This window comes from Aspergillus multicolor, assembly GCF_047715735.1.
Source record: "Aspergillus multicolor strain CBS 133.54 unplaced genomic scaffold BDW74scaffold_29, whole genome shotgun sequence".
NCBI classification, from domain to species: Eukaryota; Fungi; Ascomycota; class Eurotiomycetes; order Eurotiales; family Aspergillaceae; genus Aspergillus; species Aspergillus multicolor.
Genome location: NW_027395980.1, coordinates 282,943 through 295,422, shown reverse-complemented (window position 1 = coordinate 295,422; position 12,480 = coordinate 282,943). Strand labels below are relative to the sequence as shown.

The 12,480-nt window shown below is 51.9% G+C and overlaps 7 protein-coding genes across 7 annotated transcripts; 3 read left to right on the top strand and 4 right to left on the bottom strand.

Moving 5' to 3' along the window:
• Positions 1–8: 8 nt before the first annotated feature.
• Positions 9–3,763, bottom strand: BDW74DRAFT_71984 (GTPase RIA1). The gene is made up of 6 exons (XM_073733538.1): positions 3,605–3,763; positions 3,499–3,519; positions 2,514–3,439; positions 944–2,464; positions 570–892; positions 9–486 (listed from the first exon to the last, which is right to left on the bottom strand). The coding sequence occupies exons 1-6, from the start codon at positions 3,665–3,667 to the stop codon at positions 107–109; spliced, it is 3,234 nt and encodes a 1,077-aa protein (XP_073580385.1). The 5' UTR covers positions 3,668–3,763; the 3' UTR covers positions 9–106.
• Positions 3,764–4,005: 242 nt separating this feature from the next.
• On the bottom strand, positions 4,006–5,090 carry BDW74DRAFT_159883 (DUF4604 domain-containing protein). The gene is made up of 3 exons (XM_073725527.1): positions 4,965–5,090; positions 4,515–4,911; positions 4,006–4,463 (listed from the first exon to the last, which is right to left on the bottom strand). Exons 2-3 carry the CDS (start codon positions 4,543–4,545, stop codon positions 4,012–4,014), a joined length of 483 nt encoding a protein of 160 aa, XP_073580384.1. The 5' UTR covers positions 4,546–4,911; positions 4,965–5,090; the 3' UTR covers positions 4,006–4,011.
• On the top strand, positions 4,768–6,916 carry BDW74DRAFT_71942 (pre-mRNA-processing factor 19 family protein). Its single transcript, XM_073733537.1, has 5 exons — positions 4,768–4,921; positions 4,975–5,019; positions 5,069–5,510; positions 5,573–6,036; positions 6,097–6,916. The coding sequence occupies exons 1-5, from the start codon at positions 4,909–4,911 to the stop codon at positions 6,558–6,560; spliced, it is 1,428 nt and encodes a 475-aa protein (XP_073580383.1). The 5' UTR covers positions 4,768–4,908; the 3' UTR covers positions 6,561–6,916.
• On the top strand, positions 6,808–8,354 carry BDW74DRAFT_71938 (putative RING finger domain protein). The gene is made up of 3 exons (XM_073733536.1): positions 6,808–7,099; positions 7,195–7,962; positions 8,017–8,354. Exons 1-3 carry the CDS (start codon positions 7,055–7,057, stop codon positions 8,161–8,163), a joined length of 960 nt encoding a protein of 319 aa, XP_073580382.1. The 5' UTR covers positions 6,808–7,054; the 3' UTR covers positions 8,164–8,354.
• Positions 8,355–8,544: 190 nt separating this feature from the next.
• Positions 8,545–9,077, bottom strand: BDW74DRAFT_181662 (mitochondrial 54S ribosomal protein mL43; the record flags this gene model as incomplete). The annotated part of the gene is made up of 3 exons (XM_073730076.1): positions 8,545–8,836; positions 8,895–8,977; positions 9,039–9,077. 3 exons carry the CDS (start codon positions 9,075–9,077, stop codon positions 8,545–8,547), a joined length of 414 nt encoding a protein of 137 aa, XP_073580381.1.
• Positions 9,078–9,269: 192 nt separating this feature from the next.
• BDW74DRAFT_159874 (U1 small nuclear ribonucleoprotein 70 kDa) lies at positions 9,270–11,209 on the top strand. Its single transcript, XM_073725526.1, has 4 exons — positions 9,270–9,624; positions 9,682–9,809; positions 9,859–9,955; positions 10,023–11,209. Exons 1-4 carry the CDS (start codon positions 9,363–9,365, stop codon positions 10,637–10,639), a joined length of 1,104 nt encoding a protein of 367 aa, XP_073580380.1. The 5' UTR covers positions 9,270–9,362; the 3' UTR covers positions 10,640–11,209.
• BDW74DRAFT_159873 (ribosome assembly factor MRT4) lies at positions 11,210–12,380 on the bottom strand. The gene is made up of 2 exons (XM_073725525.1): positions 12,084–12,380; positions 11,210–12,007 (listed from the first exon to the last, which is right to left on the bottom strand). Exons 1-2 carry the CDS (start codon positions 12,275–12,277, stop codon positions 11,464–11,466), a joined length of 738 nt encoding a protein of 245 aa, XP_073580379.1. The 5' UTR covers positions 12,278–12,380; the 3' UTR covers positions 11,210–11,463.
• Between the last annotated feature and the right edge of the window lie 100 nt (positions 12,381–12,480).

The following is a 12,480-nucleotide window of genomic DNA, read 5'->3' as shown; positions in this document are numbered from 1 at the left end:
TCTACAGGATATATACAGGTCCTCACTCCCAAGGTCCAAACATTTTTAATCAGGAAAACGTAAAGCCATAAGTACACATGCATAACGTATATATAAATGCCCACATCTACTTCTTCAGCGTCTTCTGCTTCTCCGCATCAATCAACTTCTTCCCCGCAACAAACAACCCCTTGCGCGCTCTAACAGCATCAACATACATCTTCGCAACATTCTCGCGATCCGCCAGTTCTCCAAGATCCTCAAGCTCCTCTTCCGTAGCCGGAACCCAGAAGGGGTCTTGGTCCAGTGCCTCAAAACCCGCGAAGATAAGCTGCGGCTGGGCAGCGCCAGACGTCCGCTTGCGGATCTCCTCGGCGAACCCGAAGGACTCGGCGACGGGGAGGAGGGAGAGGATTGTGAAGAAGGGCGTTCCCTCTTTCATTGTTTCGGAGAGAATGCGGCCTCGGCGGCGGGTTATGACGCCGTAGACGCGGCCGAGGACTTCGGCTATTGCCAGGGTGTTAGCACAGTTCTTACATTCGTTGTGTTGGTAGGTTGGGGTTAGAGGAGAAAAAAAGAGGGTTGCTTACTAGACGCCTGAATCTCGCAACTGTACATGGCAAGCATGATCCGGGGACTCCAGTCCAGGAAGCCTTGGGAGATACTCTCGCGGACAAGGCGGATCGTTTCACCCGTGAGACGGCCGAGGTCGATTTCGTCTTCGCCGGCGTTGATCTGGATTTCCTCGAGAAAGACGGCTGTTCCCTGGATTGGCTCCTGGCAGAGGGGGCCCTGCGCTGTGGCGAGCTGGAAGGCGTAGGTAATTTTGTCGCAGAAGTCGCGGACGATGAGGGCGTCGCGGCTGGCGTTTTCGGGGAGGACGCTGGGCTGCTGTTTGGGGTCGTCGAGAAGGCTTTAGAATTGTCAGTCTAGTTTTTCGATGTTGGGAATGTGGGAGGGTTACAATTTCTCGCAGGTGTTGACTGCCGTTGCGTCGACGAGGACGTTGGGGCCTATCCGTCGGGGACCGAAGGCGATTATCTTATCGACGACGTCCTTCCACAATTCCTTGTCTTCTTTGACGTCTTCGAAGGCCTTGCCGAGCTCCTTCCTGAAGTCGTCGAGAGAGAGGATGGAGACATCTCTTGCATCACCCACAGCATCGGTGGCTTCGTCTTGCTGTGTACTGTCAGTCGGAAGAGCACCGTTTTCACCCTCTCCCTTGCCGGTTCGCTTCTCGGATTGCAGACGTTTAATGGTTCCAACGTGCTTGGTGAAAAACTCCGTGATGACTTCTGGGAGAGGAACAACCCGTAGTCGGATCGTCAACTGCTTCGAGGCCGAGACGGTCAGAACTCCTCCTCTTCCGAGGTCTGGATTCTTGGGGGCCGCCATTTCAGCGGCGTTGACAATGGTCTCGCGATATGGAACGATGGTCTGACCGGTTTGGATCTCGCACTTGGCGAAGCGTTCACGGAGATCTTTCAAGCAGCGCTCGAGATGCAGTTCACCGGCGGTTAAGATCACATGCTCACCGTTGGGAAGCACTTCGTATAGCGCGCAAGGATCACTCTGCTCGAGTAGACGGAGACCGGTGACCATCTTGCTAAGGTCGGACGGGTTGACGGGCTCCAGGGCCACACGCACAATTGGCGGCGTGTCCAAAGAGACACCAGCCAAATTGATACTCCCATCAAGCTGCGAACAAAGGGTACCAGTCTTCAGGATGTGACCGGCAAGACCTCCAATTCCAAAAACGACTCCAGCAGGGACAGATTGGAGGGGCTCCAGGCTTCGTCCCATAAGCAGGTATAGGTCTGTGACTGCGACCTTCCGCGGCTCGGGGCTGGCATGTGCGTTCTCTGGAGAGAATTTGGGTGGTAGGACGTAGATAGAGTCTCCTACTGACAGGGTACCGGAATAGAGGCGTGCGAATCCGATGAGGTGCTCGGGGTCCTCCTTTTGTTCGGGTTCGCCTGCTTCTTCGGCATGGTCTAGTTGGACCCGCTCAAATGCAGATGTTACTCGCGAGAAGTCATCTTCTTGGCTCGTGCCTGCTTCAGCCTGCATCTTGGCAATCTCTTCTCTCTTCTTCCGAGCTATTTCTCTGGCTTCATCCGCGGACATCGTGCCAGTTTTCTTTTTGCTTGAGGATAATTCACTTTCAGGGACGGAAACCATCTTGCTCACGTACGCCACGACCGGCTCGTCTGAGCCTGTCTTGAACTGAACCATAGCATCCTTCACCGCGGTATCGATATACTTAGACCCCGGTGACTCCTCAATCATTGGCGGTAACCGAATTGCTTGAGCTGCCCGAGGGCTGGGAAGATATTCGATGACCGACACTAAGAGGGCTGTAGAGAGTGGTAGCCACTGTGAGAATAAAGTAGTCATGATGTTTCTGGGGTCACGAGAGCGGAGAATGTACGGAGGGATGTTGATACCCAAGGACTTGGTGATCTTTTCCAGCAATACAGGGTCACTTTAGAATTATCAGCATACATGTAAAGACGGATAATGGTTAGCCATACCCTTTCCCTTTACCACCGCCGGTAGTGGCCTCATAAGCCGCCCAAACGCTATCCAAGACCAGCTGCACGAACATGGGCTTCAGAGCTCGTCCTTTGAGATGTTTCTGACCTAAAACTCTTTTAGTCTTAGGATCGAGGTAGTAGTCTCCCCAGAGGACTTTCTCAAGAATAGCCCTCTTGATTCCGAGTTTCTTCTCATAGATGACCGCAAATTGGCGAACAGTAAAGGCCCAACCGTCAACAGCACTGCAAAAGATAACGTTGTTCTTCTCAGGTGCAAAGTAGAGGTCTTCATCATCACGCTCTTCATATTGGGCCCCGTCAACGCTTCCCTCGGCAGACTCGCCGTCCTGTGCTTGTTTCTGCTGAGCTGCGGCATTGATGCGCTCTTCCATACGCTCTCGCCACTGGAGATCCTCCTCCATTCGTTCTCCTTGATAGAAGCTACCAATGACGGCATTTACCTGTTCCAAGAGCCTGCTCAGGTGAGAGTAAGCTTCCGCAGGGGTCATTTGTAATTCAGTTACCAGTCGGTCCATCTTATTGATGACCAGAATTGGCTTCAGCTGTTCAACCCAAGATTGACGCAAGACAGTCACTGTCTGACTGCAGACACCTTCTACAGCATCAACCAGTACGACGGCTCCGTCACAGAGCCGCGAAGCTGTTGATACTTCACTGCTAAAATCAATATGTCCAGGAGAGTCAATCAAGTTGATCAGGTACTCCTTTGCCTCCGGCTGGGCATCTGGAGCAGAGCGGCGCATCATGGAGAAGAATAGGGAAATCGCAGAGGACTCCATGGTAATTCCACGTAGCTGCTCATCTGGGCGGGAGTCCAGATAGCGGATCTTGCCCGCCAGCTTGGGTGAGATGATGCCATTCGTGGCGATGAGGCTGTCTGTCAACGATGTTTTCCCATGATCCTGAAATCATGCAGAATTAGACTAAGCCATGAAAGATCATCTATCTCAGATCCACGTACAACGTGTGCTAGAATACATATCTAAGAATGTGGTTAGCCTGACTACTAGAACGTCACTCGGGCTGGCACCGAAGTGGGATGAATGGATAACGGAGGGGCAACGAACATTTCGAATGTCGTCCGGCTTCCGCTGCAGGCGGACGAGATCTTCGACGCTGACAACGGGCATTACAATAGAATATGACGCGTCTACTCAGCGACCGAGATTTGAAGAAGGTCCGGTCCAAGAAGGCTTGTCGCGCGAGACGCTTCTGATGCAAATTGCGGAACTGCGCTGGGAAAAATATTTCACCTCAAAGATCCATCTGGACCATGCGCTTGAAAGATGACTTCATTCTCTCACAGCCACAACTCTTCAAGAATTACTCCATACAAAGAGTCAAAATGAGTCATCCGCTATACAACCTACAGCTTCTCCGTGGCGAGCGGGGTTCCTACGACCTTGGATAGCTATCTATTACAGCTCGGACAGTCACATCTACAGAAGAATTTACAGCAGAACTGAGGTGCTTATCACTCCTCGAACGATAGCTTTATTTTCTTCTTCTTCTGCTTTCGAGGTCCCGAGTCTTTTGGCCGCACTTCCTTCTCTTCTTTCTCGGCCCCCTCGGTCTCATTGACCTCATCTCTGACGACCTTCGCTTGCTTTCGCTTTCGAGGCCCCCCAATCTCTGCCAAATTCTGTTTCGACGCTGCGTCGTCTGCCTTCTTAGAATCACCGTCCTGGTCTGCGCCGGCGCCATTCTCCTTCACATCATTTTCAGGTTGTGAATCGCCGCCCTTCACCATCGCTTCGTAGTCTGCTTTGGAGATAACTTCATTGCTCTCGGCGTCGACATACGTAGGTCCGTCATCCTCATTATCTTCTCGTGCTCGGCGAGGTCGTTGCGATGGGCGTTCTAGGCCACCAGAGGTATCTCCATAATGGCCTCTTAGTCGCCGCAGAAACGCAGGCTCCTTAGCGTCTAAAACAGCTGTTAGAGAAACGCACATTTAGGGATAGTCCAGCCACTTACCGTAGGCAAGATTTTTCGCGTTGAACGACATCTCAGATGTGTCCAGTTACTGCGGCGCAATAGACCCAGTAGGCTTGGTTGCTGGCGCGTCAAGCTCAGCGAAAGGTTGTAGCCTTTGATGATGTGCCACACAGGTCAGGGATACACATAACAGTATATACTGCATGAGCGATAAGCGCGGGATATTATCAAGTACAACAAGCCATTGAACTTAAGACAAACGGCCCTTCTCCGAGGTCCGCTGCGTCATGGGTTGTTGCTGGATGGTCGCCAAGCATGAAGCACCGATCAGCCAGCGGTCGCACTAGTCCAAATCAAGCGCAGTCGAAAAGTCAAGGAGCGGCAGCTTCATGTTCTTCGACACCTCGTTCATCAATCAGCCTATTTACACATCATGCTGTGCGCAAGTGAGTAGACATCGATCGTGATCAGTCTCGATGAAGTACTGACAATTCCGCAGTTTCGGGAGAGGCACCTCAGGAGCCTGTTGTCTCGCCTAAGAGCGGTAGGTTCGTCTACTACCACCTATCGGCTTCGGTTCTAACTCTGTCTAGGAAGCGTCTTTGAGAAGCGTCTTATTGAGACTTATATCGCCGAGAATGGAAAAGATCCGGTGAACGGGGAGGAACTCTCCACAGATGACCTTATTGAGGTCAAGTCCCAGCGCGTCGTTCGACCCCGACCGCCGACACTCACCTCGATTCCCTCGTTACTCAGCGTCTTCCAGGAGGAATGGGATGCTCTCGCTTTGGAGACATACACACTGCGCCAGACCCTAGCTCAAACACGACAGGAGCTAAGTGCGGCGTTATATCATCACGATGCGGCCGTCAGAGTGATCGCGCGGTTGACGAAGGAGAGAGACGAGGCTCGCGACGCGCTGTCTAAGGTCACTGTTGATGCACGGCCTTCCGGTCCTTCTGGTGATGCCATGCAGGTGGATTCCACTGGTTTGCCAGATGAGGTTCTGGCGAGAGTAGAGAACACGCAGACCTCGTACGTCACCCGACACATTAAACGTCATACCATTTTTTGAGTGTGATGATTGACTTTGCTAGGCTCTCCAAATCCCGGCGCAAGCGTCCCGTTCCAGAGGGCTGGGCGACAAGCGAGGCTATCTCGGCGTACAAGCCTACCGACACCACGGACGCCCTGTACCCCGGTGGGAAAGCGCTATCGGTCAATGCATCCGGAGACGCGGTATTGGTCGAGATTGCCGAAGGGGCCGTTGGTGTCTTTTCGCTCTCTCAGAAACAGGTTATCCACACTCTGCAGACAAACGGTCCGGTTACCGATGCCATCTGGGCTGGGGAGAAAGCCGTTGTTGCTTCCTCAACGGGCTCTGTGAAGGTGTTTGAGAGTGGGAATGAGATCTCAAGCTTCAACTCTCATGCCGGCGCGGCTACTGGTCTCGCTCTGCATGCAACTGGCGACATCGTTGCCTCCGTTGGAGAGGACAAAAGCTATGTACTGTATGATTTGGCATCAAATGCGGTCATCATGCAAAATTTCAGTAACGCATGTAAGTGTCTTCTAAATCCTTAAGGCGATTGGACTCTCACTAATGTTCCTCTTCTTTCAGCTCTACTCTCGGTGCAATTCCACCCAGACGGCCACCTCATCGCCGCCGGTGGTGCGGATGGTCAGATCAAGATTTATGACATCAAGACAGGAGCTTTGGCCGCGAACTATGACCTGGCCGGACCTGTGAAGCGTGTGTTCTTCTCCGAAAATGGAACCTTCTTGGCTGCTGTCACGGAAAACTCGACGATGGTCTCCATCTGGGACCTGCGTACTTCGAAGGAAATCAAGGTACTCGAAACCGGCAGCCAGGTTGAATCGATCTATTGGGACTACACAGGACAGTTCCTGCTTACCGGCGGCCCCAGCGGCTTGACTGTCCAGCAATATTCCAAGTCCGCGAAGGCCTGGTCAGAGCCCCTCCGAAGTGCCGTACCCGCGGTTGCTGTGGCCTGGGGTTCTGCTGCTCAGAGCATTGTGGCACTGAATACCGACGGCGCGCTTACGGTGTTGGCGGCGCAGTAATGATGTTGATGTCTTGAAGCGGCTGAGAAATCTTGGTTCCATTTTTGTACTTATAGGAGTTCTGCAAGGGAAATAGCAAGGAGAAGAATAAAGGACAAAAGGACAATAGCGTGATGCACTCCTGGTTGAAGTTCGGATATACCAGTCCCTGCCTTTACGTTTGCGTGGCTTGTGATCTTTTGGCTATGGGCTGATCCACACTCCTATTGGCTTCATAGGCAATGTGAATGAGTGACAGGTTGAAAATTCACAGTTGATAGCATTTGACCGCAAGAGGCGATATGAGGGTAGTCGGATCCCAAGCCCTGCAAAAGACATCATAACTAAGCAAGAGAATGCCGCGGTCCACCGCACCCGCCTTTGAGGCTTCACTACTGCAACTCTCCAAACCCCATCTCCCTTTATTTGCCTTCTCCTTTGTCTCACTACTTACTTACTTTTAACTTCTTCTCCTATCATCTCAGCCTCTCTTCAAACGATATCCGCTCTATAAGATGAGCAGCGACTCTGGAGTCCAGTTTATCGCTCGGCGAAGAAAGGTTAGTATCACCTCATTCCTTCCCCTCTTGATGCGGGGTTTATCTATTTGGTGCCCTTGCAAGCAAACTTTACTGACGCTTCCTTGGTGTTATAGCGACCCCGCCGAGAACCTTCGAATACTCCTCATGCTCAGTCCTCGAATTCAACGCCTCCTGCAACACACTCTCCGAACATGCCACCAGCTCGGTTCCCTGGAGACGGCTTAGACTTCCGCCGACCGGTCACATCCACATCTTCAGTGCCCCCGGACGAGGACTCGGAAGTTATAGATCTTACAAATGAATCCGACTCGCCGGAGATTCCTAGACACCAGTTACCTGAAAACAGCTCAAGAAGGCATCGACCACGACCACCTCGGTTTGGACGGAATATCATGGCGAATTTCATCGATCTGGCTGAAGAAGAAGACGAGGATTTCGATCCTCCGAGCAGTCCCGAAGTGCAATTTGTATCAGCAACTACACGCCCGACGCCGATACCCCAGAACCAAAGGCCGGAACGCATCTTAGCCTCGAACTTCTGGCGTATGCTGCCATTACCCCATGCAATACTTGGATCCACGAACGATGTGCCACACCGGCGGAGAACTCCATGGCGGCCCACTGGGATAGAGACGCTGTTTGTGGGGGATGACACAGGAAATCACGAGAACTGGGCCTTTACAATACCATTTCCGCCCATCGAACCATTATCGGAGCGAGAGCGACAAAGGGACACCTACAAGCCCCCGAGTCCGGCGCCTGAGGGTTTCACGCGGAGTGCGGAAGAGGATGATGTCGCTATTTGCCCTAATTGCGATGAAGAACTCGGAATGGGAGACGATGTGAAGCAGCAGATCTGGATATCAAAACAATGTGGCCATGTGAGTATCAACTTTTACTCGATTGCCTGCCAGTTCTTCTGACACTTGCTGTAGGTTTACTGCGGGGAATGCGCAACGAATCGCTCATTAACCAAGGCGAAGAAGAAAGCATCAAAGACGAAGCCTTTTGCAATATGTCAAGTGCCTGGCTGTGGCACAAAGATTAGCTCACATAGGGCTATGTTCCAGGTATATCTCTGATAGGCCCTTATATGGTTGCATGCTTCGGTGTTAGGGTATTTTCATCTTTATTCTTTCGTTTTTCGATACCCTCATTGCATTGGTCAGGGCACGGTGAAATCATTCTCTTTTAGCGGAGGGAGTCGGAGCTTTTGGTTATAACAGCAGTTCTTATTATCTCATGTCACTATTTTACTCAGGACCACATGCTAAACCGAGAGGAACATGTTTAAAGCGCATGCTTAGAGATGCTAAAGAACCCAAAGATAGGTTTCGGACAGTATATGTGCAAGTATGATACAGATTGGTCGTCAACCATGGAGAAAGTTCAGAATACAACACGAGAGAACCCCTAAAATGCCAAAGAAACACCGATGCAATAAATCAAGGCTAAAATCAAGCTCAAACAGTCTTGAGGCCGCCGTGGTACGGAGACCAGATACCACGGACACTGTCGTTGATACTCGTGACGGGCTTCTTGGTGCGCTTAAGCTTCTCGCCGCTAGCTTGCTTCAACAGATTGGCCTTCTGGGTGATTTGCTCCGGCTCGAGGTTTCGTACGCAAACCGCCTTCTCTCGTCCGTTGATGTAGTGTCCTTTGATGATAGGGTGCTTGTGAGGTCGTGGTGAGATTCGGATTTCAATCTGGGGGTTCTCTTTCGCGAAAGCGGGGAGGGCGTGCTTCAGGAAGGCGCTATCATTGGCAATGTTAGATGTAGTCCAATAAGTAAGAAGGTACAGGGATGGCATACTTCATGCCCCGGGAGCTGCCCGCCCAGTCACAATAGTGGAAATCCAGACGCTTGCATTGCAGGATGAAGGCACCCACGCCGTTCTGCCGTGTGTCAGCTGTCGATGCACGAAGCAAGTATCTCCATGTCGCGAGCAGAACATACTTGGGCCGTAGCCACTGTGCGAATTCCTTGTACTGGCATTGTTGCGTTGTATGATCAGGTACCTTGTTTCTCCAGATATTGAGTTGAAGGGGCCGCGGGACTTTTTCACCGATGATCGTCCGATGTAATTGGCTAGCGGTAACCCCGGCTATCGCGCTTACAAAAGCGGCAGTCGAAGCCAAGGCAAGAGCAATGCAACGCGAATTTCGGAAACACTCAAGCTACTCGGACGGGGTATCAACTTAGCTATAACCCCATATGCCTTATTGTCTCAGTCGTTACAGCTATCATCGTTGATTCTGACTGAGATACTCTTAGGGCAAAATGACCGACAAGCTCCCCCCTCCGCTGCTGGCCCTTTTCCAACCCCGTCCGCCCCTTCGCTATGTCACGCCCATCGGTCGCGCGCCCGAAGACGCTAGGAAGAGCAAGATTGGCGGTGTCGCCCAGTTTCTAGAGGAAGCGAAGAAGACGGCAGAGGAGACCGAGTACAACCCAACAGAGACTTGGCTACAGCGCAAATGGCGTCAAAAGCTCGAGCAGAAAGAGCAGCTGAAGAAGCATCTGACCGAGGGTCTTGAAGCTTGTATGAATTCGCATGGTTGTATCGATATCGGATGACTCTTGCTAACAAACTATCTAGACGACCCTAATTCCGATGCGCAAGCACGCGGCGATCCCTTTAAGACGCTTTTCGTTTCTCGCTTAAGCTATGAAGTGACCGAACAAGATCTCGAGCGCGAGTTTGGACGTTTCGGTCCTATTGAAAGAGTACCAACATCCTTCCTCCTCAGCTGTAATAGATATTAACAATGTCTAGATTCGTATTGTTAAAGACACCGTAACTTCCAAAGGCGCGAAGAAACCGCACCGAGGCTACGCATTCATTGTCTATGAGCGCGAAAAAGACATGAAAGGTAACATTTATACAATGCCATCGCTTGACCCGTTTATACTAATCTAGATTTCGTTCGTCGAATCCAGCGGCCTACAAGGAAACAGATGGTATCAGAATCAGAGACCGACGCGTCTTAGTGGATGTCGAACGTGGTCGGACTGTCAAAGGCTGGAAGCCCCGGCGATTTGGTGGTGGTCTAGGCGGCAGAGGTTATACAAAGGCAATGCCTTCACGTCCTATTGGGCCAGGAGGCTTTGGTCCTCCCTCTGGTCCTGGTGGTTTTGGTGGCGGATTCCGAGGTGGGTTCCGAGGAGGAGGCAGGGGGGGATTCCGTGGTGACCGTGGTGGATTTGGGCCTCGTGGAGGCGTTGGATACCAAGGTGGGCGGAGCGGCTTTGGTGGGCAAGCACCACCAAATGCCCCATCCGGACCCGGGGGTGGACGCAGTGGTGGGTTTGGCGGCCGTGATCGCGGTGGTACAGGGAGCAACCGTGAGCCTATCCGACCTCGGGACAGCTATGGAGATCGTGACAGGCGTGATCGAGACCGTGATGGCGATCGCCGAGACCGAGACCGAGACAGCTACCGCGACCGCGATCGTTACCGCGAGCGCGACAGATACGGCAGCAGAGAGGACCAAGGACGAAAGAGGTACCATGAAGACGACTCATACGATGACCCCCGTGCCAAACGACGATACTAAGAAGCTCGTGCTTGAAAAAAGGGGCTTCTCGACCCTGTACTCGATGATGGTTTGTTGGTGGGTATCTCTGGTTGCTAGTCTCTCTTTGCTCTCATCATCAATCCCAACATCAACGGGTAAGGCAGCGCCAACGGCTACTCCGAATAGATACTTACAACAGCCGGAACACAACCGCTTCACGATGCCCTTCATATGACTGCAATTCTATCTCTATACGCACGGAAACCACTTCACTGATCTGTGCTCCCCGGAATGTCCTCTCTCGTCTAAGGGACCTATGGTTTGATTCAGGCCCTCGCCGACCCCGCGTTTTCCTCCAGTTCTCGGCTCTTTTTTCATATCTTCTTGTCTCCTGTCCTATCCCATGCCATGGCCTGTCCCGGCCTGTTTCACTGGCCTTGGGAGTAAGTATGTACTTTAGTGTATTTTTTTTTTCTTTCCAGCTGGAATCGTCGTTTGGGGGGTGATCAATTTCAGGTAAGAAGATAAGGTAGGGTTTCTCATCAACGATGCCTATGCCGCACATCTTCGTATGATTGTAAAGCAGGTAGTTCTTTATCGTGAGTCTCAATACCACATCGTATCGTTTTGTAACCGGATAGAGATGGGTCGTAGCCGAATTGCCTATATACAAACAAAATTCTTTTGCTTGATATTCTATATATCCGTCATACGCTCATAAGTATGTCGAAAACCTGGACTCAAGACAGCGACAGGTGAAAAAGAGATGAACAAAAAAACGCCTATCCTAACTCCATGAGATGCCCAAGGGGATTCCGTGAAAAAGGAGAAAACGAGAACCACTTTTGACAAGACCAAATCATTTATGCCTGCATCGCATTCTCATCCTTCTCCAGGATATTGACTTTGCTGGTCTCCCGGGTCCAGTGAGCCTTCAATCCAACCTTGAACTCCGACGTCTGAACACCAAACATTTTCAGCAGCGTCGTCTGCCTCGAATCCAGAGTCTCACCCTCCTTGCAAACGGGGTAACTCTCCTGTCCATCCGTCAACTCGAGCATGACCTTTCCCTTGACGAGGCGAGTGGGAACACCCAGCTTGCGCAGCTCCGGCTCGATCGTATGGCTGACGGGCTCGTCTTCTGAAGCGGGAACTTCACCGGCACGGGAGTAGACTAGGCCTGCGGGGATGGCGAAAGAGCGGGTAGCTTGTGTTCCGGCGCGGGCAAAGTCGAGGGGGCGGAAGGCTTCGAAGTAGTCAATGACCGAGGCGGCGTCTCGGGAGGTGAAGAGGAGACCGACGGCGCCGGTGAGGTAGGGGGTGAGGAGGTGGAGGTTGTCAGCGGCTTCGGTTTCGGGGTTGTGGCCGAGGGCGACGGCCATGACCTTTGTCTTGCCGAAGAAGAGGCTGTCTTGCGTTAGTCCTATACACTTCCTCCTCGAATTGCGTAGCGGGCACTGCGAATCTTGCACGGAGGACGTACCGGCTGTCAGCGAATTCCGTGCGCACATCCTTCAGGTACGTGTTTCGCATGTTGTCGACGGAGAAGACGAAGAGGTGGTCATATTTCTCGACGCATTCGCGGATGTTGGCGTACAGGCGTCTGGTCTGTTCCTTGTGGGACTTTTTGGCGGTCTTGGACTCGTGGACGATCCTGGCACGCTTGGAACGAGGCATTATGGCGGTGTGGTATTAGATGGCGATATAGACTCTAAATTGAGGATGCGACGCTGTGAATCGCTGTCTAGTGGAAATTTGTTGTATATAAGTGCGGAGTTATTGCAGTCAAATTGGAATTATTTTTTTCTTCGCTGATAACGGCGGATTAATGTTGATGCGGGGCTTATCCGACTCGCCCGAAGAGGAAATGAGCTGATAGG